We start from the raw sequence: 21,192 nt of genomic DNA on the forward strand, positions 1-21,192 counted from the left end.
AGACCTTGCTATTTATTATTTTATTTGTTATTTAAAGAGTTGTGAAGTGTGAATATTAGATTAAATGAATATATAATGTTAGGAAGTGACTTTTTTGCACATTGTACTGTTTGTGAGGCTGATCCACGTTGTTTTGGGTCCTTCTCTGCAGTTCCTTTCCAAACATGCACAAGTCATGTGATTGAAATCTTTGCCCACCCTGTCATCATGAACCCCTCTGATCCAAAACCTCCAACTCCAGAGCTGAAACACAAAAAAAAATGACTTTCCCTGCAGTGCGCACCCGCGCTGCGCCGCGCGCCCCTTATCTCCAGGAACTGGACGAAGCGCTTGCCCACTGCGGACTTTAGCCCTCCGACTGATAGGTGAAGATAAACCAGACGGCATCAGATCAGCTTCTCCAACCATGTTTTCGTCGAAGTCGCCCAAAAGTCTGTCCAAGTATGTCTCCGAGTCGTCGTCCGGCGCCGGGGAGCAGATCTGTATGGTTGAATGTGGCTGTAAGCCTGACTGCACCTGTGAGGTCCACTCAGCGAACCGCGGCTGGAGACTGAAGGTAGGCCTGCAAGGTCCAGGTCCAGGTGCTGTCTGTCTCCACACAGTCAGGATCTGCTTTCAAAGTCTTATTTTGAAGGTTTTGTCAGGCCACGTCTATCTCTTACAGTTACTATTGTTTCTTCTGGCACAACAACACCTTATGACTCGCTGATGAACCGTGATGATAATGACCACATTCTTTATTCAGCATTTACATACAAACATTTAATGAAGGATGCATAACACAATATAATGTAGTTATAAGCAGATAAAAAGTGTTTATTAATCCTTTTGTCAAAAGCTATATCTCCACCTGTGGAGGCTGCTGTATAAACAGTAAAACAGCTGAAGTTAAAATTGTTTAAATACACTGTACAGACACCTAAAATGTCCTTATAGCCGCTTATAGCTTCATTATAGACCGTTTAATAAATATTTGCACACTAAAGTGAAGGGACAACGACTTTGTGTGAATCCATGGTAAAGGTCAGAGGGCACAGGTGTAAAAGTCACTTTACTTTTTATTTAAGTATAAATCTGAGGTACTTGAGTATTTCCATTTCATACCACCTTATGCTTTTACCATGCCACAGCTGAGAGAGAAATATTCTACTTTTTACCTCGAAGATGAAAAATCTGCGAGTGACCCCTCCTCACTCTGATCTGTGAGCTTTGATTTTCCCTTTTAATATGAATCATTTTAAAGGCGTGAAGGGATAAAACTGTCCAGTATTCTACAATAATAATAACAATATCAAAAAGTATTAAGTAGGAATACTGTGCTTTCTAGTGTTTGCTTGAGCTCACAGATACAGTAGAGTATCTGTTGGGAGGAGTCACAGGGAGATACAGATTCATTTTAAGGAAAAGAGCAGGTGGAAAAGGCCTAAAGTTGTACATATGTGTCATATCAGATTTTTCCTGCAGCGATTCAACATTGGACAAGAGTTTTTTTGTCAGGGAGTGAAACACTTGAGTCGGTGAATCTGCTCATGTATCAACGTCTATTCTCAAGTCGCTGTGGAGGTTGAATGCACTTATTGTATGTGCTCTGGACAAAAGCCTGATGAATGTAATGTAATCATGCTAATCATGCAAGCCATTGAGTTTAGAAGAGGAGTCAGGGTTACACACCACCATGTGAAGTTTAATCAAACTCTAAATGTATAAATTTCTTCAAACTGAGCCAACAAGGTGTTTGTAATTGACCTAATTAAGACAGGAATTTGAATGAATGAATGAACCTTTCTCCCGCTCAGTAAACACCATAGACTGTAAATAACCTCCACCATTCTGTAATCTCCTTGCACCATTTCTGCCTCCTTATTCCTGAGTATTAATCCAATCAATGATGCCTAGCTGGTGTTAACGGGTAGGTTATTTCAGTGCATGGATTTGATTGGTGCAAGAACTGCCCAGTCATTTGTTTATGTTTCCTCTTGAGCGATAACATGACACATACTAGAAAATATTCACAGCAGCAAGGTGAGACGGCTGGTACTCATGATGCAGGTAGGCAGAAGATCTTATTAACTATAAAAAAAAATCATATTAATATAAATGTTTGTTTTTATTTTAATATAAATAGTATCAGATAATAGATTCAATTAATTAAAAGTAAAAAAAATTGATGGCAGGCTCCATCTTGTTCTCGATCTGATTATTAACATCAATAATTTTCAGTAATTTTGAGAAAAATAAAACAATTTAATCCCTTTATTGTTTTTTGTTTTTAAATTAAGATTAGATTAAGATTTGTTTTCATTGCACTCAGTAAGTACGAGTACAAAAGGCAGTTTAACATCCAACCAAAGGTAACAAAACACAGATTTAACGATAAACTAATGAGACGAGATTTATCTGATATATACAAAATAAATGCTTATGAATGGTTATGATGCAATATTAAGAGTGAGCAGTTACGTAATATGTACAGTGTGAAGGGGGCAGTTTGTACAGTTAAATATGGTCAACGATAAATACAGTTAGTTTAACAGTGTAAATATGTTATCATTAGAAATCACTGAATCATATTCATGTAATGCAACATTTCGCTGTACAATCACTGGTGTTAAGCTCAATGTTTGATGTTGTTTGAAACGATATTACTGCAAATATATGTGTTAAAATGCAGATGTATAATCTGTAGAGCAGAGTGGGACCTGTCATTGCGTCATTTTTATTAGGACCTTGTGGAACCTCTTAATCGGCCCCCGGCAGGCCCCGAACCAGAGGTTGAAGCTCCTTACAGTACGTCATTTAGATGAAGAAAATAAACAAATTTATACTGGTAAATCCCCACTTCTGTTTCTTTAGTTAATCTTTTGTGACAGACTTTTAGCTCTTTACTATATGAGTGTGACGGCTGTAGAAGATAACACACAGGAGGGTCACTGAGACATAGTTTACAGTGTGAACACAGGTATGTTGTGATGTCGTCAACTGCTGCAGAAACACTGCATATTCACGATAGAGGATAATAGAGGTCTAACCTGTTTGATTTTTCTGGGAAATGTTTGTCTGCGTGTGATTTATTAGAGAAGTGTTGCACTTTGAACAGCTGGACAGCTTGTGAACTCAGCAGTCAACATTTCAGTGTTTGTCTTACTCTAACGCAGAAGGTCAAAAGGGGGCAGCTGTAGTGGATATAGCATTGTTTAAGACTCTTTCTGAATATGCAGGTGATTTTGAATATGGAAGGAAAGCTACTATGTAGCCCCAGTGGCCTAATGGATAAGGCACTGGCCTCCTAAGCCAGGGATTGTGGGTTCGAGTCCCATCTGGGGTGATCTCCAGCAGAGTGGCGCAGCGGAAGCGTGCTGGGCCCATAACCCAGATTTCGATGGATCGAAACCATCCTCTGCTAAGGAAACACACAATTTTATCCAGATGTGATTGTCCATCATCATCATGTGGCTCAGACCATCATTTGAATCTGTCTAATCACAGAGGGAAACTGGTAGACTGTAGCCCCAGTGGCCTAATGGATAAGGCACTGGCCTCCTAAGCCAGGGATTGTGGGTTCGACTCCCATCTGGGGTGGTTGTCAGCAGAGTGGCGCAGCGGAAGCGTGCTGGGCCCATAACCCAGAGGTCGATGGATCGAAACCATCCTCTGCTAATTTTTTTTTTAGTGTTCTTGACAAATGGTTTGACAGCAAGATGTTATCTAAAAGAAAAGGTTGCAACGTGTGGCTGATTATATCAAAGCTATGGTAATCGTGTTTTCTGATTTGATGTTCACACTTGCACAAACGCATATCAGGAATGTACTTTTAAAGTCTCATTTATTCAATTTAAAAAGAGGCATTTAATATGACAAACTGAAGCAGCATGAAAAGTAACTCTTCATATGTGTCTGGCTTCTTTTGCTCAGTTCTGTGACGACTGACTTTAAGCAGAGTCACGTTGGGGGGCTTATGTCAAGGGCCAGTCATGTGGTTTTCAGCCCCTGAACTGCCGATGCTGGATCTTTCTCCGTTGGCGTCTCCCATTTTTGTTGACAACCGTGTGATATTTAACCGTCTAAGCTGATTTTTACAGTACACTGACCCTGATGTAACTAGCTCATTTTTTTCAGTTATACTACAGTGAGTGCTTACAGTGTGCAGGAGCCTGGATTAGACGAAAGAAGGAAGTGGTGTGTGCATGGGAACAGCTACTTGTCCAGTAAACTTGTTTTTTAAGAAAGTGGTGTGTGCGTGGGAACAGTTACTTGTCCAGTAAACTTGTATTTTAAGTTTTTGCCGACCAGGAATGTGATAAGCAGGAACCAGCTCTGTGTTTTTAAAGAAGGGACCAGTCCAGCCTGCATTTTCACTTATTTACTTTCTCTTTCCTAACTGCACGTTCAGCAGTTGAAGCAAAGCAATTTCCCTGCAGGGATCAATAAAGTTTTTCCGATTCTGAAAAGTGCCCCTCTGCACTGATTCACGGGGTAATTAAAACTCTTGGTATGGGCAACTGTTGCTTCATGGACTCGCCTATGAATCTGCCCTAAATCTCCACCAACCAGGGACACAAAGTTTTTGTGATTTATTGGTCCATTTAGTGAGAGCAGAGATTTGAGGATGCAGAGCTGAAACAATGGATGAAGGAACATGTGCAGGCTGCACGGGGTCAAGTGGGGCTTGTTGAGTAGCTGAATAGTGGTTTGCTGGGGGAGCGCGTCCGTCAGCTCCAGCTGTATCTCTTGTGCTCAGGATGAAAAGAGCAAATGAAAACAGAGTGAACAGGCTTATAAAGATGGAACAGGAAATTAAAAGTGTGCTTGAGGTCTGTGTTGTCTGAGCCCGTACAGTAAGTACCAAAGAACACGCAATATTACAAGATACTTCTTGTTCAGCCACCACAGTGTGGTTTTATTGTAGTGATTTAAAACAGGTTGGATTAACTGAGAGAAGATTAAGAAGAAGATACTTATTCATCCTTCTCCTGTGAGATTTGTGAAACAAAAGAGATGAAGAGAAGCACTTAAAACATTCCTTATATACTTCTTTTTGCAAGTAAAACCAAATTCCTTTATGTGTAAAACAAAATATTACTGGTATTGCAGTTGTGTAAATCAATGTTCTATTAAGATATTAACTGTTTAAATCAGTGTACATTGTCTAAGTGCTTATACTCTTTTAGTTGTTTATTGTTCAATTTCTCAGTGTAATTATAATATCTGTGTATCATTATGACTTTCATTTTATAATTACAAAAAACAATCTTATGTTTTTGAGAAAAACTATTTTATTAGAAAATCCCATAATTACAAGAACCATACATACATCATATTTATGAGAAAACTCTAATTACGAGAAAGGAATTTGTTTGTAATTATGAAATATGGAAAGTGTGAAATAAGATGTTTGGTCATAATTATAAGATAAACTTACAATCACATGACATAAGGATCCATTGTTAGTTCCTTTTATTAATGCAATGCAAGATTGCACAGTCCCTCAGTTTACTGAAATTAAAAATGTATGTACTTTTCTTTCATCTTTGTAGGAGAATTGCGCTGCTGTTGAGAAACAAGGTCTGGATAACTTGGCCTATGAATATGGGAGTCAGAGTGAGCTCAGCCCTCCACCCAAAACTGCCTCCAGGGTGACCTTTAAACTCCTGGGACTCACCACTGAGCACCAGGCCAGAACCATCAAAACCAGAATCTCCATCCTGAAGGGAGTACTTGCTATCAGCTTTTCTTTGCCCAAAAAATTAGCCAAAGTGGACTATGATACCTCAGTTACCACAACCAAAGAGATCGCCCTGGAGCTCCAGAGCTTGGGATACAGTGTGGAGTCAGCGGTGCAGATCAGCGTGGACGGCATGCACTGCCAGTCCTGTGTCCAGTCCATCGAAGGACGGATTGGTGAGCTACCAGGCGTTTCATATATTCAGGTGTCTCTTCAAGACTGTGCAGCGCTGATTGTATTTCAGCCGTTTCTAGTTGCACAACAGGAACTGAGAGACAAGATCGAGGACATGGGGTTTGACGCCACTTTATTATCTGAGGACCCATCTGCAGAAGATATAAGCTACTGGCAGACAGACATGTCGACTTCATCAACCCAGACTGCGACCGTTTGGATTGTAGGGATGACTTGCAACTCTTGTGTGCAGTCGATAGAAGGGAGGATCTCTCAGATGACGGGAGTAGAGTCCATAGCGGTGTCACTGAAGGATGAAAAGGGAATGATAACCTTTGACCCCTGTCTGACTGAGCCGGAGCAGCTCAGGGCAGCCATTGAGGACATGGGCTTCGATGCATCACTTCAAGGTAGGCCCCAATGAGACTTTTTAATAATCTTGTCTCGTGAACGCAACTATGGCCGAAGCTCCCGTCAAGCGACAATCACCACCACCTGCTCCCATCAAAAAAACAGGTTTAGCAGCAGAGAACACCTACAAATAGCCCCTTCAAGTACAGATTATCAACAATATTGTTAATGTAGTAACCATTATAATTGTTAATGGGGAACGAGAGACTAAGCTAAGTCTGGAAGCAGGGTGTACTTTTGTTGCTATGGCATCACATGACTACTTGCATGTAAAGGCTCTGAAAACAAAGTGAAACACGCAACACTTTTTCTAATAAGTTTAGCTGGTGAGCCGTCAAGTGTATACGCTTCACAGCTACACCTTGTGGATCTGCTTCTGTAATATATGGGTGTTAGTGATACTGGAGGATCAGTGATATCTCAACTCTTCATCTTGTTTCTCTTTCCCAGTTTGTTTTGGAACGCAAGAAGCACTGAACTGGTTTGTCAGCTCAGGGTAAAAAAAGGCACCCATTGTTAGATGCCCTCAAACGGCTTATATCGCTGCCACTCATGCCATGTATTCCATCCCGCCCAGCAATTCCTGTACATGATATGTTAAGATGCATTCATGAAAACTATGTTATTTATAACCTCATGAGAACCACCACAGAGTCATGTGTTGAGTAAGAAACATCTGAAGAAAGAAATCTAATGCAACCACCTGTATATTATGTGCAAGAAAGACTTAAGCTTTTGCATGTATAATCTGCACAGTGCTACAGGTTCACTAAGGCAACAGGTCGCCTCATACTCACCTCACCTTAGTTTCCACCAGTTACCGTGGAAACCAGACAAGTATGCTCTCCAGTGCGACTCGGAGGGCTCTTTACAGCGGCTGGGTCTTTCTTGTTGGATTTAATGACAAAAGCAGCTTGCCAAGACGTGGAATTAACTCAGGGAGATTACGAGTCGACCTTTTTCAATTTCAGCTGTCAGGGTCGAGTGAAGTTGACGGATTCAGCTTTTAAAGCACAAAGCGCTTCAGCTTTTTGTGCCTCTGCTGGCACAAAAGAAAATTGTACCAGAGAAATAGTCGTACTAAATCTATGCTAGGTGTTCAAACTAAACTAAAGATTTGATGACTTTACTAATATAAATGAGTGCTCCTAGCTTCACATCCATACATTCATATTTCCATATATTCCTATTTATTTGTATATGCAATAGGGATCGACCGATTATCGGCCGGGCCGATTATCGCCGCCGATATTCAGCATTTTGACGCATATCGGCACCGGCCTTTTTTAAAATTCGACAGCCGATAAGAGATCAATTTAAAACTGGGTTATTTTGGCTCTGATGCAGCCGCGCCTCTCTGTCTGCTGTCACTACTCTGTCGCCAGCATTGTCCCACCCACAGCACCATCTGATTGGTTACAAGCAGAGCCACGGTAACAGCCAATCAGCAGTGTAAGCGGTGCATGAACAGTCCTTACACACACGGTGGAGAAGGTCCGGAGAGCAAATACTTGTTTTGAAGGTAAGTTAAGGCAGCAGAGTTTCCCGAAATTGTAATAAAAATCCCAGTCCTCTACAACTGACAACTACTAGTAAGATTACTGTGAGCCCATTAACGTTATATAAACATAAGCGGCAGCTCTGCTGCTCGCAGTCCCTCCAGACGTGCCTGTTAATCACTTGAAACAAGGTTGCTGATAATATCGATATGTCCGGTTTTATTGCAGGGAAGCCCGTCGAGGTGAAGGCTGGTTAGCTTTTAGCGTAACGTTAACCCATCGGTCCGCGGCTCTAGATGCTCAGCAGACTGTAGCAATGGGGAGACTGTCTGTTATGGTAGAGAAAAGTGTGTGTTTGTGTGGAAGTCACATGAGAAACTCTACAACTCACGACTACTAACGTTACTGTGAGGCCCAAGACGTTGGCGGCAGCTGTCTGTTCCTACGATAAACACTGATTATTAAAGTGAAGATGCTTTAGGCTATTTAGTGTTTAATCCCTTGAAACAAGGTTACTGATAACATTGATACTGAAATAGTTATAAAAGTAAGAAGTGTGTGTGAGAAAGAGAGACACAGAGAGAGAGAGAGATTGCAGGGAAGCACGTTGAGGGGATGGCTAGTGAATAGTGTGTGTGTGTTTGTGTAAGCCACATGAGAAGCTGCAGAAACTGACAGCAAGTACCGTCTGTCTGAGAGAAAACTGTAGGGCAATAATGGCTGTTTAACTACCAAGTACTTTACCTTTTTCTGTGTTGATTGAGAGATCCCAAGCAGCAGAAAATGACATATTGTTAGATGAAGTGTGTCCTGAAGCTGTCTTTGATAGTTTCTTGTAGAGAGGAGCAGGATATTGCTGTTCAAGACTTAAGACATAATGTAACTGCATCATAAAGCCTACATGAACTGCATTCTTCAAACTGCAAACTTCAGGGAACTATTTATTTATTTATTTAAATTTTCAGTTAACTTTATAAGAGATGCTGCTGACCCTGGGAACTCCTTGCACTTTTTGTTTTTGTTTGAACTTAAAACAAAGATAAGTGAAAGATTAACATTTCAGTTATATTGAAATTTTGGAAAACTTTATTTACTGTAGAAAACTTTAGTGAGCTATTTATTTGTTTAAGTTTTTATTTAACTTTATAAGACATGCTGCTGAGCCTGGGAGCTCCCTGCATTTTTTGTTAGAATTTTAAAACAAAGATATCTATTGTCTAAGAAAAAAAAAACTTTAACATGTTGCAAATCTGAAAAGCTGTTAAATAAACATATGATTAAAGGCATTTGAACAAAGTTAAGTGGAATTTTTCCATTATTCAAAATTTTCACGCCAATATTTTCCCTTTTATTGCAAATAAATATCGGCTCCAAATATCGGTTATCGGCCTCCTTGACTACTAATAATCGGTATCGGTATCGGCCCTGAAAAAACCATATCGGTCGATCTCTAATATGCAACACTTTTAATGTGTCACAAACAAGGATGAATGAAAATGACATTGATCACTGCAGGTTAAAACAGACAAACAAACAAAAACACGCTCTATAGCTGAAAATAAAAACCGAAAAATGAGAGCAGAGATTTAGGTAACTAAACTGTTTTCGGCATAAATGTCAATTAGAGAATGATTGTGAAGCAGCTGCATGATTTTTACAAGTTAAAACTTTAACCTGACGCTAGCGCTACTTGAAAAAGTCTTGTAGGAAATAGATAATAAATAATCCTACAGAGTCAGAGAGGTCAACCTATGAGAAACCATCTTGCACTGTGACTCTTTGTCTTGTCCAGTAGGTTTTCAAAGTCAAGTCTGGTTTGTTACATTGCAGGTTATATTCTCAGCTGCCAGTTTATTAGGTGCACCAAGGTAAAAGTAATCCAGTCTACGATGACAGTCCTGCAACAAATCCTCCATCACGTCGTAAACTGCATTTTAAAGGCTGCAGTTTGTGTTGCTGTTGAACTGTGCTGCATCAAACAGACATGATATTTAGCATACTTGTTAATGTACTTTACACCACTACACCGTTCATCTCTGCCTGTCCACATGACTTTGTTCTCCTCTTCAGAGCCTGTAAGCAGCATCCAGAGTCATGACAAGTCCAGAACCGTTAGCTCCGGACCCTCTCACCTTCCTGACCTGCAGTCGCCCAACAAGCCAGAAGTCAGCAACAGCACCGGATTACAGACGAACACTGCGGGATATCACCCCAACTCTCCTGACATTAAAGTGCAGAAATGCTTCATCGGCGTGACTGGAATGACCTGTGCCTCCTGTGTGGCCAATATTGAGAGGAACCTGCTCAAACACAAGGGTAACTTTGATTAAATAGGCTCTTTATTAACCAGTTTGCAGCATATGAGAGAATCCCTTGGTCTTAAAATGTGGGTTATTGGTTGAGTAAACGTAGCTCTCCCTTCAAGAATGTCTCACTGATAAAAACAAAAAAAAAATAAGATAAACAAAGAGGAATCTTGTTTGTTTGACAGTATTTCACAATCTCTGACTTCCAGGAATCATCTCAGTGCTGGTGTCACTAATGGCGGGAAAGGCAGAGGTGAAATATGACCCAGACCTCATAGACGCTGCTGGTGTCTCTCAGCTCATAGAAGACTTGGGCTTTGGGGCCAAGTTGATAGAAGACAATGCAGCGACACACGGGAAACTGGACCTCTCAGTAAGTCTTCACAACATACTGTGATTTCTAAAACACCAGAAACAGTGAGGAGTTTTCACCATCTCTCACTTGTAGATAAAAGGCATGACCTGTGCGTCATGTGTCCACAACATTGAGTCCAAGCTCACCACGACCAAAGGGATCCTCGGTGCCTCCGTTGCTCTTGCCACCCAAAAAGCGCAGATCCAGTTTGACCCAGAAGTGCTCGGAGCTCGAGATATTATCAAGATCATTCAGGTATCTATCACTTATTCTTTATACTCCGATCATAAGCCTCCTCTTGTGTAATCATGACGCCGTGTCTCGCTCTAGAGCCTCGGATATGAGGCCAGTCTGGAGAAGGAGGGATTCAAGAACAACCTCGACCACGCAGAAGAAATTAGCCAGCAAGTATCTGTTTTAAACTAACTAATCTTCAGACGGCACATGTTTGTGTTGTTTTCCATCACAAATACTTCGCTTGCTTATGAAAATCAGTAGAAAAAAACAGTGCAAAAACCACATGGAAAAAGAGAGATGTGTTTCTAAGGTGTCTTGTTTGTGGTTCCTGCAGGTGGAAGAGCTCCTTCCTGCTCAGCCTGGTTTTTGGCCTGCCTGTCATGGGCCTCATGATCTACATGATGGTGATGGACAGTCAGCACAAGGAACATGGAGGCTCCATGCCCGAGGAGCAGAACCTGTTGCCGGGCCTCTCCCTCCTCAACCTGGCCTTTTTCGTGCTCTGTACACCTGTGCAGGTAAGAAGAACAGGTGAGGAAAATTAAGAACCAGCCCACACTGTTTTTGTTGATGATGTTTCCTTTTCCTTTCTTTCCCTTCCAGATCTTTGGAGGCCGGTACTTCTACATCCAGGCGTATCGCTCGTTAAAACACCGCACAGCCAACATGGACGTCCTGATCGTGTTGGCCACCTCCATCGCCTACATCTACTCCTGCGTGGTCCTCATCGTGGCCATGGCTGAGCGAGCCAGCCAGAGCCCCGTCACCTTTTTCGACACTCCACCCATGCTGTTTGTGTTCATTGCTCTGGGTCGATGGCTGGAGCATGTTGCAAAGGTAAAAACAATTGAATAGATAAACATTATATCACATGATGTAAGTCAGAGTGACAGAGCGAGACTAGCTCTCTCCGGCTCCACAGACACGAGAGTGGTGGTGATCTTTTAATCTCACTCTTGGCTCTCTGGTTCTGCCAGACTAATATTTTGATGACTCACCCGTGGGATGTTATTGCAGGTCATGTCAGGAGTGTTTGGAGTCGATGATTAACTTTCCATCAGCTGCTGCTGTAACACTGTCAGAAGATCACAGTAAATTTGCTTGTGACCTTGTTGTACAAACAACTACAGTAAAACCTCTGACCAGATAGCAGCAATTCATCCTGAATCACCCTAATGTAAGAGCTAAGTAATCCAGTATGCAACAAAGTAATTCATTTTTGAAGAAGAGCTTGATTTTTTTCCTTGTTTCTGTCTTGTCCTTCCCCAGCTCGACTTTTACGACGTTTATTTGCGTCGTTGCTGTAATCACTGAAAAAATGTTGCTGTATTTGTTTTATTTGTTTCATCCTCTTCATGATGAAGTCAGGTCAGTCAGATTTCTGTCCTCACCGGTTTTAAATACTTTGTTTTATCTCATGTCTGCAGAGTAAAACCTCAGCGGCTTTGGCCAAGCTAATGTCGCTTCAAGCCACTGATGCCACTGTGGTCACTCTGGGACCTGACCACTCCATCATCAGGTGAGACCCCAGCTGCAGTAAATAGAAATAAAACAAAACAGCCCATTTGAATGTGTGTTACTTAGAGAAATGTAGATTAAATAGTCAGTTCTGTCAGAAAAACTTTTCAAACAATAGAAACAATAATATTTGAACATGATGTGTAACTGTAAATATATTTCTATACTTCAGTGAGGAGCAGGTGGTGGTGGAGCTGGTCCAGCGGGGCGACATCGTGAAGGTCGTCCCAGGAGGAAAGTTCCCTGTCGATGGGAAAGTGATTGAGGGAAGCTCCATGGCTGACGAGTCTTTGATCACAGGTAGGAGGAGAAAGTAGCCGTAGAGCATCAACACCGCTGACTGAAATGATTCACGTGTCACGTTCTTTCTTCCTGTCAGGCGAGCCGATGCCTGTCAGTAAGAAGGTGGGCAGTTTGGTGATCGCCGGCTCCATCAACGCTCACGGTGCTCTTCTGGTGGAGGCTACGCACGTCGGCGCTGACACAACGCTGTCTCAGATAGTCAGACTGGTGGAGGAAGCTCAAACCTCCAAGGTAACAGCCTCAGCTTCGTTTTCAGATTTACAGTAGAGACGGACAAACAGAAACACAAGGAGCATAAAGAGCAAAGAGTTTGGACACAGCATGCGTTCGGATTTAAATGTGCCGACAGTGGCGCAATTAATTTCCGTAAACGCTGACCTTGTTTTCCTGCAGCACGTCTCCAGTTAACTCCTCTGCACTCCTGTGTTTGCTCAGGCCCCCATCCAGCAGTTTGCAGACCGGCTCAGTGGATACTTCGTGCCCTTCATAGTTATCGTTTCTCTGCTAACGCTGGTGGCCTGGATGGCAGTCGGGTTTGTCAACTTTGACATCGTGAAGGAAAACTTCCCGGTAGGTGCGCACGCCAGTGTTTTCATATTCTTAAGATTTGAGACAGCTGTGTGAGCATCTTCACATCACTTTCACATCTCCTCCTCCTCCTCCTCCTCCTCCTCCTCACAGGGATACAACCAGAACATTTCCAAGGCAGAGGTCATCGTCCGCTTTGCCTTCCAGGCGTCCATCACCGTTCTGTCCATCGCCTGCCCCTGCTCTCTGGGACTGGCAACCCCGACAGCCGTCATGGTGGGCACAGGTGTCGGAGCTCAGAACGGGATCCTCATTAAAGGAGGCGAGCCGCTGGAGATGGCCCATAAGGCAAAGCACTTTACATCCTGCTTCTGACATCTGATAACCATGGTTGTTAGCAATTAAATATGTATATAATTTACTTGATTTCAATCAGAAAAATCCATGTTACAATCAGTGAAAATTGGGAAAACAAATATGTTTGTAGCTCTACATAATAAGTGCATAAATAAGAAATAAGACATAAATAAAATACACTAATCATAAATTGGTAAATGGGATTATAATGCACCAAACACACAAGCCACGCAAAGCTGAGTGTCTATTCATTTTGAACAGTGAAGTTGTTATTAACAATTCGTCTGCAGTATCAGATTCAAATAACTTACAGTGCAAGAACAACAATCATGTTGAAACGTTAACTGTTCTGTGAGATTCAGCCAGACAATCCTGCAAAATGGTGTGGCTGCAGAGCAAATATTTGGTGCGTGAATTGATTCATTCAAGGCATCAATGTCATCCATTATGGTAAGAAAAACAACCTGCCTGCAGTATGTATCGGTATGCAGGCGTGCAGCATACCAGCCTCAGGATGAAAGTGATACTTTACTCTCATGCAGGATAAATGAGACCTATTCACACACACTAATAGAAATCCTCCCCCTGAGTGTCTCACACCAAACACGTATTCCTCTGCAGTCAAGACTTCTGCTTATTTTAATATCTAATCTATATATAATATTTTATTCCAATTACTACTAGTGACACCGTGTGGTGCAGGACGTTACTGCTTTTTTATTTTCAACAATATCACACCTTAGGAGCTTCTGTCTTGTTTGGCATAATGTTTTCTGTGCACATTTACCCTCCAGAGAGGGTAAACCTTATACTTTAGTAGTTCCATATGTTGCTGCATTATTCGGTCTTCAAAGGTGTTTTCATGATCTCCGAGAGGTTTACAGTTGAATGATCAAATGTTTGCCTGGAGCAAAATCAAAGATGACCAAAAACACAACATAAAGAGAAGATGGAGCCGTGACTCCGCTGTGTTTGTGTGCGCTCCCTCAGATCAGAGTGGTGATGTTCGATAAGACCGGGACGATAACAAACGGCGTGCCTCAGGTGACTCGTGTGTTGGTGCTGTGGGAAATGGCCCGTATGCCCCTGAGGAAGATCCTGGCGGTGGTGGGCACAGCGGAGGCCAGCAGCGAGCACCCGCTGGGCATGGCCGTTGCTAAACACTGCAAAGAGGTGAGGGAGGGAGCCGGTTAGACCAGAGTTATAATCTGATCTTGCTTATCAGCATGTAGAGTTTACATTAACGCCTGTTTGTGTGTGATTATTTGCGTGTGAACTTTATTAACTGTTTGTGAGCAGTGTGTGGATCCAGGACTTTGTCTGTGTGCACCTAACAGGAGCTGGGCTGTGACGTGCTGGGCTACTGCCAGGACTTCCAGGCGGTGCCGGGCTGTGGGATCAGCTGCCGCGTGTCCAACGTGGAGCGCCTGCTTCAGCAGCAGAGTGACGAGCGCTTCCTGCTTCCAGGGGCCACCACGGACGAAAGCAGCCTGCTCTCTGCCGCCGAGGCCCCGGCTTCAGGTCTGATGGTTTTCGCTCTCGGAGGTTCCGCTCCCAATTCTATATTTACACCTGCTGACACTTTTTCCCACAGCTACCTGGCTCTAGTCATGATACGCCTTTATCTTTTCAGCGGAGAATATATAAACAAATACATTATACAAAGCCTCTTATCTACACAGGAATAGCTATTCTAGATAAGAGGTATCTGTCTTAAATATCACAGTGTGAAGCAGGCCGGTCAGCTCAGTTGGTTAGAGCGTGGTGCTAATAACACCAAGGTCGTGGGCTTTGACCCCTGTATTGCCATATGTTTATGGAACATGTGGTTTATGATGGTCATAAGATAAAACAAGTTTTTTTTTTGTCCATTAATTTGAAATAAAAAAAAAAAAAAATCCCTTTGAAAACCCCAATTTCAAAAAATGTATATCTTATACCTTAGTTACAATAATGGAATTTCTTATTTTGCACAAAAACACCTGATGTCACCTCCTTGTCCTGGATTTTCCTTTTATATTTTTCACTTTTATGATCCTGTATATTCACAAAAATCTGATTTTAAATGTTTCTTGTTGAAACACAGATTTTTTTTTCATTTATTTTCTTTGCTCCTAGGTGGAGGACTGTCGTACTCAGTCCTGATCGGAAACAGAGAATGGATGAGGAGGAACGGTCACCACATCGGCGCAGACGTTGATGCCGCCATGAGCAGCCACGAGACGAAAGGGCAGACGGCCGTCCTGGTGGCTATAGATGGTGAGGATGAGACCAAACAGTTTTGTCCTCGTCGTTGCGCCCCCTCTTGTACCTCATCACATGTTGTATGTGATGTCTCTGCAGGTGTGCTGTGTGCCATGTTAGCCATCGCAGACACGGTGAAAGCAGAGTCGGCGTTAGCAGTGCATACTCTCAAGAGCATGGGCATTGAGGTGGTTATGATAACAGGAGACAACAGACGCACGGCCAAAGCCATCGCCGCACAGGTAAGACACAAATATTTACAAAGAATTTTAAAAAAGGTGAAAGAGAAGCAGCTGAATAAAAGAAATAAAATGCCCGGTGTTTGGTTGACCACAGGTGGGGATCAGAAAGGTGTTTGCGGAGGTGCTGCCGTCACATAAGGTGGCCAAAGTACAAGAGCTACAGGAACAAGGCCTGCGAGTCGCCATGGTGGGAGATGGTGTTAATGACTCGCCGGCCCTCGCCCGCGCCGACGTCGGCATCGCCATCGGCACAGGAACAGATGTGGCCATCGAGGCGGCGGATATCGTCCTGATCAGAGTAGGTGACTGACGGTCTGAGCAGAGATACTGTGACATGTTTGAACTGTCTGACCCGAAGGTTTGTGCACTGTTCAGAATGATCTGCTGGATGTGGTGGCGAGTATCGAGCTGTCGAAGAAGACCGTGCGGAGGATAAGGATCAACTTTGTCTTCGCTCTCATCTACAACCTTCTAGGAATACCAATTGCTGCTGGTAAGGACTCAGTGTGCACTGACTAGCTCCTGAAGACTCACAAGACGCCGTATCACCAACACTGCAGAACGCCTTTTTTATAAATCAGGCAGAGAAATAAAAGTTGTACTTTCCCAAATATCAGACACAAATACAACCCCAAGAAAACTTTGACAAGAAAACAAAAAATGTTAAGCCTTTATTTTCTGCCAATATTGTCTTTTTTGTCTTTACTTTTTTTGCCTAAAATATTAAAAGATAAATAATCAAAGCACTGTCAGAATCAGCCTTTAAACATGTGATCTCTGTGGGTAAAAACCTCACATTACTGTTGTACTATACAGTGAATGAAGCCTCTTATTTTGAAAAACCACAGCAGATACTGATAATGAAAGGAAATTGTTTGCAAGGAAAGATTTGCTGTGTGGACGTCAGTGAAATCAATGTCTGTGATCTCGTCCTCTCAAAAGCGAACTTCGGCTTTGTTACCTAAACTTTTTAAAAAGGCAAAACCAAACTGAAACAGGCTTCACGCTGAACCTCTGAACGAGTGAACGTCCTGTCCTCTGTTGGCTGTAGGTGTGTTCATGCCCGTGGGCCTGGTGCTGCAACCCTGGATGGGCTCGGCTGCGATGGCTGCCTCCTCCGTCTCTGTGGTTCTGTCGTCTTTACTGCTGAGAATGTGAGTCTGTATGAGTTTTCATGTTACATTTTTCTCCCCTGGTGTATTCTGTGGCTTTTGTCTCTATAGTCCCCCTCTCTTGAATTCAGCGGTGAGTATAATAACCGTCTGTTTCCTGCAGGTATAAGAAAACCTCTGTGGAGCTGTACGAGGTGCAAGCGCGAGGTCAAATGAAGAGCCTGCGGTCGTCTCAGATCAGCACACATCTGGGGCTGGACGGCCGCCGGCGGAGCCCAGCTCTCCCCACTCGGGAGCAGCTGAGTCACAGCAGCGTGGCCCCGCCCACCCTCTCCAGCCAGGGACAATCCATTAACTCTGTCCAGGAGCAGCAGGACCGCCGCTCCCTCCTGGATCACCAGACCGCAGAGGACCTTAATGTGTAGTAAAGGGATAAAGGGAAGAAGGACTGAGACGGTTTCTGCCTGGTTCCCATGTTTACGAATTCAGCGAAGCTCTTAATGTGTAATATTTCTACGTATTTATGTAAATAGATGAGGCTAATTGGAACATGTCCGAAAATCAAGCTGCTAACACTCACACAAGTTAAGTTTGACTCGGCTTCTGAAGCATTTTGTGCATTTTTCCTATTTCACACCAGATGACGGGTGCTATATGAGTGAAAGTTGATGTAGAAAATAGGTTTGCTTGCTAGTCAGTTCAAAGTAACTGCTGTACAAATGCACTTTAACAATATACATAGGTCAAAGTCTGTGCTGGTGTGAGTGTTGGTCTCAGGTTTAAACAAAATCATCATTTTCTAGAACAATTTCAAAAATAATCCACCTGTCTTTCACATCCAGCTGCCCTGATTTTGTCATTTAATCTAAGATAAAAAAAAAAAAGAAAAAGAAAATGTTCTTGTTGCCATGTTTTAAATAGTCCTTCTTCAACAAAACCTCACAAGTGCAAAGTTCTCGTGTTAAATATAGAAATGAGGAAGAAGAAGTGGAGCTCAGACCGTTTGGACTTCGGTCCACATGTATTTCGAGCTGTGTCAGGGATGATAAATGGCGTAGATTAATCAAATGATCTCATCCATGGACTCTATACTTAACCAGAAAGAATCAATTTCACATTTTGTTGAGCTTAATCACAAGTGAATAGACATATGGGCTTTAGAGATATAAATATGACTCATAATGGACCGGCAGACTATGACATGATGGCAGGAAAAGCAAAGATGTTATCAATAAGAAATGCCAAAAAGTGCAATTAATTATTTTTTCTACAACACTGACTTTAATATTAGGAACATGGCTTTTCCCACATATTCACACACACTTAATGTTCAGCTAAATTGTGCTAATGCTAAATACGATTTGATTAAAAAAAAAGACTTAACATCAGTGCCACAGAAACTGATATTTCCTCTAATGTCATTATGATTTTTCTTTATCTTGAAGTGCTAAAAGCAACTGGACATAGAAACGCTTCACCTCCCACTGACAGTATCCTCGGGGAGGAGGGGAGTCACCAGCGTTCAACCTCCACAGGGTCATTCACACCTGAGAGTCGTTAAGGTCAGACGAGGGTCATTCAGCCACCTGGCGGTCACATGAGAGTATAATGTAATGCAGTATAATATATATATACGTGTCACCTGACTCCTGTGTGAGTGAGTCTTTAACTGCCTGGGAGATGACATCACAACAACACTAAGATGCTGATGAATGTTGGGGTTTGTTTGAAATGAACCCATTTGTACGACATGTTGTCTGAAGGCTTTCTGTTTGTATTTGTGGGCACCTTCTCTCATAAATCACTGGCTAATTTTTTAGCTTTGTAGCTTTGTGTTGCATCCTCGCTTTCAGTATCTCCTAGTATCTTTTATTGCTGCATTTTATCACCATTGGAACGTGTTTACGCTCCAGCTGTCAGAATGTATTTTACAGCATTGTTATACGGATGCACAGCATGCTTGCTCAGCTTTGCATCTGTAATCATCCTCAGCCGGCAGCTAAGGCCGGGGAAAATACCCGCAGACACAGTCCGATGGTCTCAGAACGATGCTGCGACCTCAGAGGAAGGTTTTAGCCTCGTTTATTTAGTCATTTCATATCTCAGACACGAACAAATATATCTGTTTAAAACTTGCCTTTAATAACTTTGTTATTTGTTATTATATTTGTTTGTTTGTTTCTAACTTAAGACTAAAAACTAAACTAAACACAAAGTAAGAAAAAGTTGTACTGCACTTCACTTTGTCATAATGGTGCTCCCCAGTGCAGGGTAGCAGGCCTATATTTTCCCGACTTATAGGTTTGAAGAAAGATATAAAAACCCCAGCAGTGGTTCAGTAATGTCAGCTTTATCTAAACATTTTCACATAGTTTAGAGTTTGCAAACCCCAGAGTGAAGATTTTTCTGCTATTCTGCAAAGACAATCCTCTTACCCAAGAAGAGTGGAGGAGGAAAAAAATTAAGTGTACTTAACAGCAGCCCAGAGGGATCAAACATTTCTCTGTGCAAAGGTACATTTAGCTATGATAGACCGTAGTTGCTTTAAACTTTCCCTTCACAGATACGAACAGGTTCTTTGTTGTGTGCTCTTGAGCTTAAGGGCAGCCTCTGATAAATGACCTCCCCAGCCACTGGTTATAATGGGTTGCTGAGGGCATTGACTGGTTTCTTTTGTTGTGCCAAAGCCTATTGGAAGGGCTTCAAAATATAAAACATTTTTAATTGAGTATGTGCCAGTTTCATATAACCTTAAATTAAACAACATTTATATGTATATTTTTAACTTAAATTAATGAGTTTAGTGAACTCTCAGCAGTTCATTCATCCAACTCATCCTTTCAAGATTTTTGTTCACCTTCTGGAACAGGTCTCAAAATTAACACTACTACTTTAAGTTACTGTTGAGAGGTTTGTTTATTCCACAACAAATCCTGTTTGATGTTTTACACTGTTAAACCACAGTGTAAAAGAATGAATAAAATCCACAAATCCCAATTGGGACTTGAATCCGCAAGGCCGGTGCCTTATCTGTTAGGTCCACTGGGGCTGCACAACATCTGCATCCCCAGAGGAAACACCTTCATATTCACCAACACATATGGGTGTCATCTTTGACATACTTTTGGCCATGGTGCATCTCTCTCTCTCTCTCTCTCTGTCTCTCTCTTTCTTGTCATGTGCACATACATAGATTTTAAAACTACATCTTGGAAAATGCATTTTTTTTTCTTTATCTGACTCAGCTTCATCTGTTTCTCTCTCTCTCTCTCTCTCTCTCTCACACACACACACACAGAAAAACACATTTCAAATGTTTCATATCTTTAAGAATTCATCGTGATCTGAGCCGCCCTCTCTCAGCGTGTTCATACACCAACCCCTGTGCAACACAATGATAGTGAATTATCTTCCTCCTCCCTAAACCAACAAACTGCATCTTCCTTCAAGACTGCATCCGAAATTGAAAGACCATCTCAGCGGGAATGTCTCAACTTTTTGTCACAGTGTGTAGTGAATACTTTTATTTGTTTGTGGCTCCTTTTTTTTTTCTTCTGTTTCTGTTGCGTTGACATGTGAAAATTCATCCTGAATGGACAGATCTGGATAGGAAAAGAAATATGTCACCATTAGTGTGGGTTCCCTGTGCAATTTTGGGGAACAGATGGTCACCATGAAACATTACGTGCTCCATGAAACATCCAAACAACAGGCATTTGTATTCATTGCAGGGTTTGTTTGTTTCTCCGGTGTCTCGTCACCCTATTGTCCATCTTCAGAAACAATTTCAGTGACAATGAATGTCTCCAGTATGTTTGTGGACGTGTGTGCCAAGATTGTCAAATGCTTGAGAGGTAAAAGTTTTGAGAAAAGAAAGGCATAAAACTAAAAAAGAAAGACAAGGAAATGTAAAAAAAAAAAAGAAAAATGCATTTCAACTCGTGGAAGGGCAAAATGTGCTCGTGCATGAACATGCTCTGAATATAAAGTGGTTGGTCACTGATCCAATTAAGGGAGGGAGACGCATTTTCATGTGAACTTAATTGGATCAGGTGTGCAGGAGCAGAGCTGCAGCAAAGACACAGTAGACCAGCTTAACAGGGAGGACTCAACCCGAGAAGATGCTCCACTAGGTTAATTAATTACCCTAATGAACCTCCCAAATGACTATGCAAACTTTTCAC

General features: G+C 42.1%; 1 protein-coding gene and 3 non-coding genes across 5 annotated transcripts; all 4 read left to right on the forward strand.

Annotated features, from left to right (window-relative positions):
- Nucleotides 1-75: 75 nt before the first annotated feature.
- atp7b (ATPase copper transporting beta) lies at nucleotides 76-19,231 on the forward strand. Of its 2 annotated transcripts, none has more exons than XM_056370151.1 (21): nucleotides 76-556; nucleotides 5,535-6,306; nucleotides 9,877-10,122; nucleotides 10,322-10,485; nucleotides 10,561-10,722; nucleotides 10,798-10,871; nucleotides 11,039-11,222; nucleotides 11,308-11,541; nucleotides 12,132-12,223; nucleotides 12,395-12,522; nucleotides 12,602-12,756; nucleotides 12,961-13,095; nucleotides 13,207-13,401; nucleotides 14,401-14,583; nucleotides 14,748-14,931; nucleotides 15,529-15,669; nucleotides 15,754-15,896; nucleotides 15,991-16,194; nucleotides 16,272-16,389; nucleotides 16,948-17,050; nucleotides 17,172-19,231. In XM_056370151.1, the coding sequence occupies exons 1-21, from the start codon at nucleotides 407-409 to the stop codon at nucleotides 17,431-17,433; spliced, it is 4,029 nt and encodes a 1,342-aa protein (XP_056226126.1). In that variant the 5' UTR covers nucleotides 76-406; the 3' UTR covers nucleotides 17,434-19,231. The 2 variants fall into 2 exon arrangements, with proteins under 2 accessions (XP_056226126.1, XP_056226127.1); XM_056370152.1 differs by lacking the exon at nucleotides 76-556 and adding an exon at nucleotides 2,007-2,049.
- On the forward strand, nucleotides 3,253-3,325 carry trnar-ccu (transfer RNA arginine (anticodon CCU)). The gene has a single exon. It is a non-coding gene; the product is annotated as a tRNA-Arg (tRNA).
- trnar-ccu (transfer RNA arginine (anticodon CCU)) lies at nucleotides 3,507-3,579 on the forward strand. The gene has a single exon. It is a non-coding gene; the product is annotated as a tRNA-Arg (tRNA).
- Nucleotides 3,586-3,657, forward strand: trnam-cau (transfer RNA methionine (anticodon CAU)). The gene has a single exon. It is a non-coding gene; the product is annotated as a tRNA-Met (tRNA).
- Nucleotides 19,232-21,192: the final 1,961 nt, after the last annotated feature.

The sequence above is a fragment of the Seriola aureovittata genome, chromosome 24 (assembly GCF_021018895.1).
Source record: "Seriola aureovittata isolate HTS-2021-v1 ecotype China chromosome 24, ASM2101889v1, whole genome shotgun sequence".
Lineage (NCBI taxonomy): Eukaryota > Metazoa > Chordata > Actinopteri > Carangiformes > Carangidae > Seriola > Seriola aureovittata.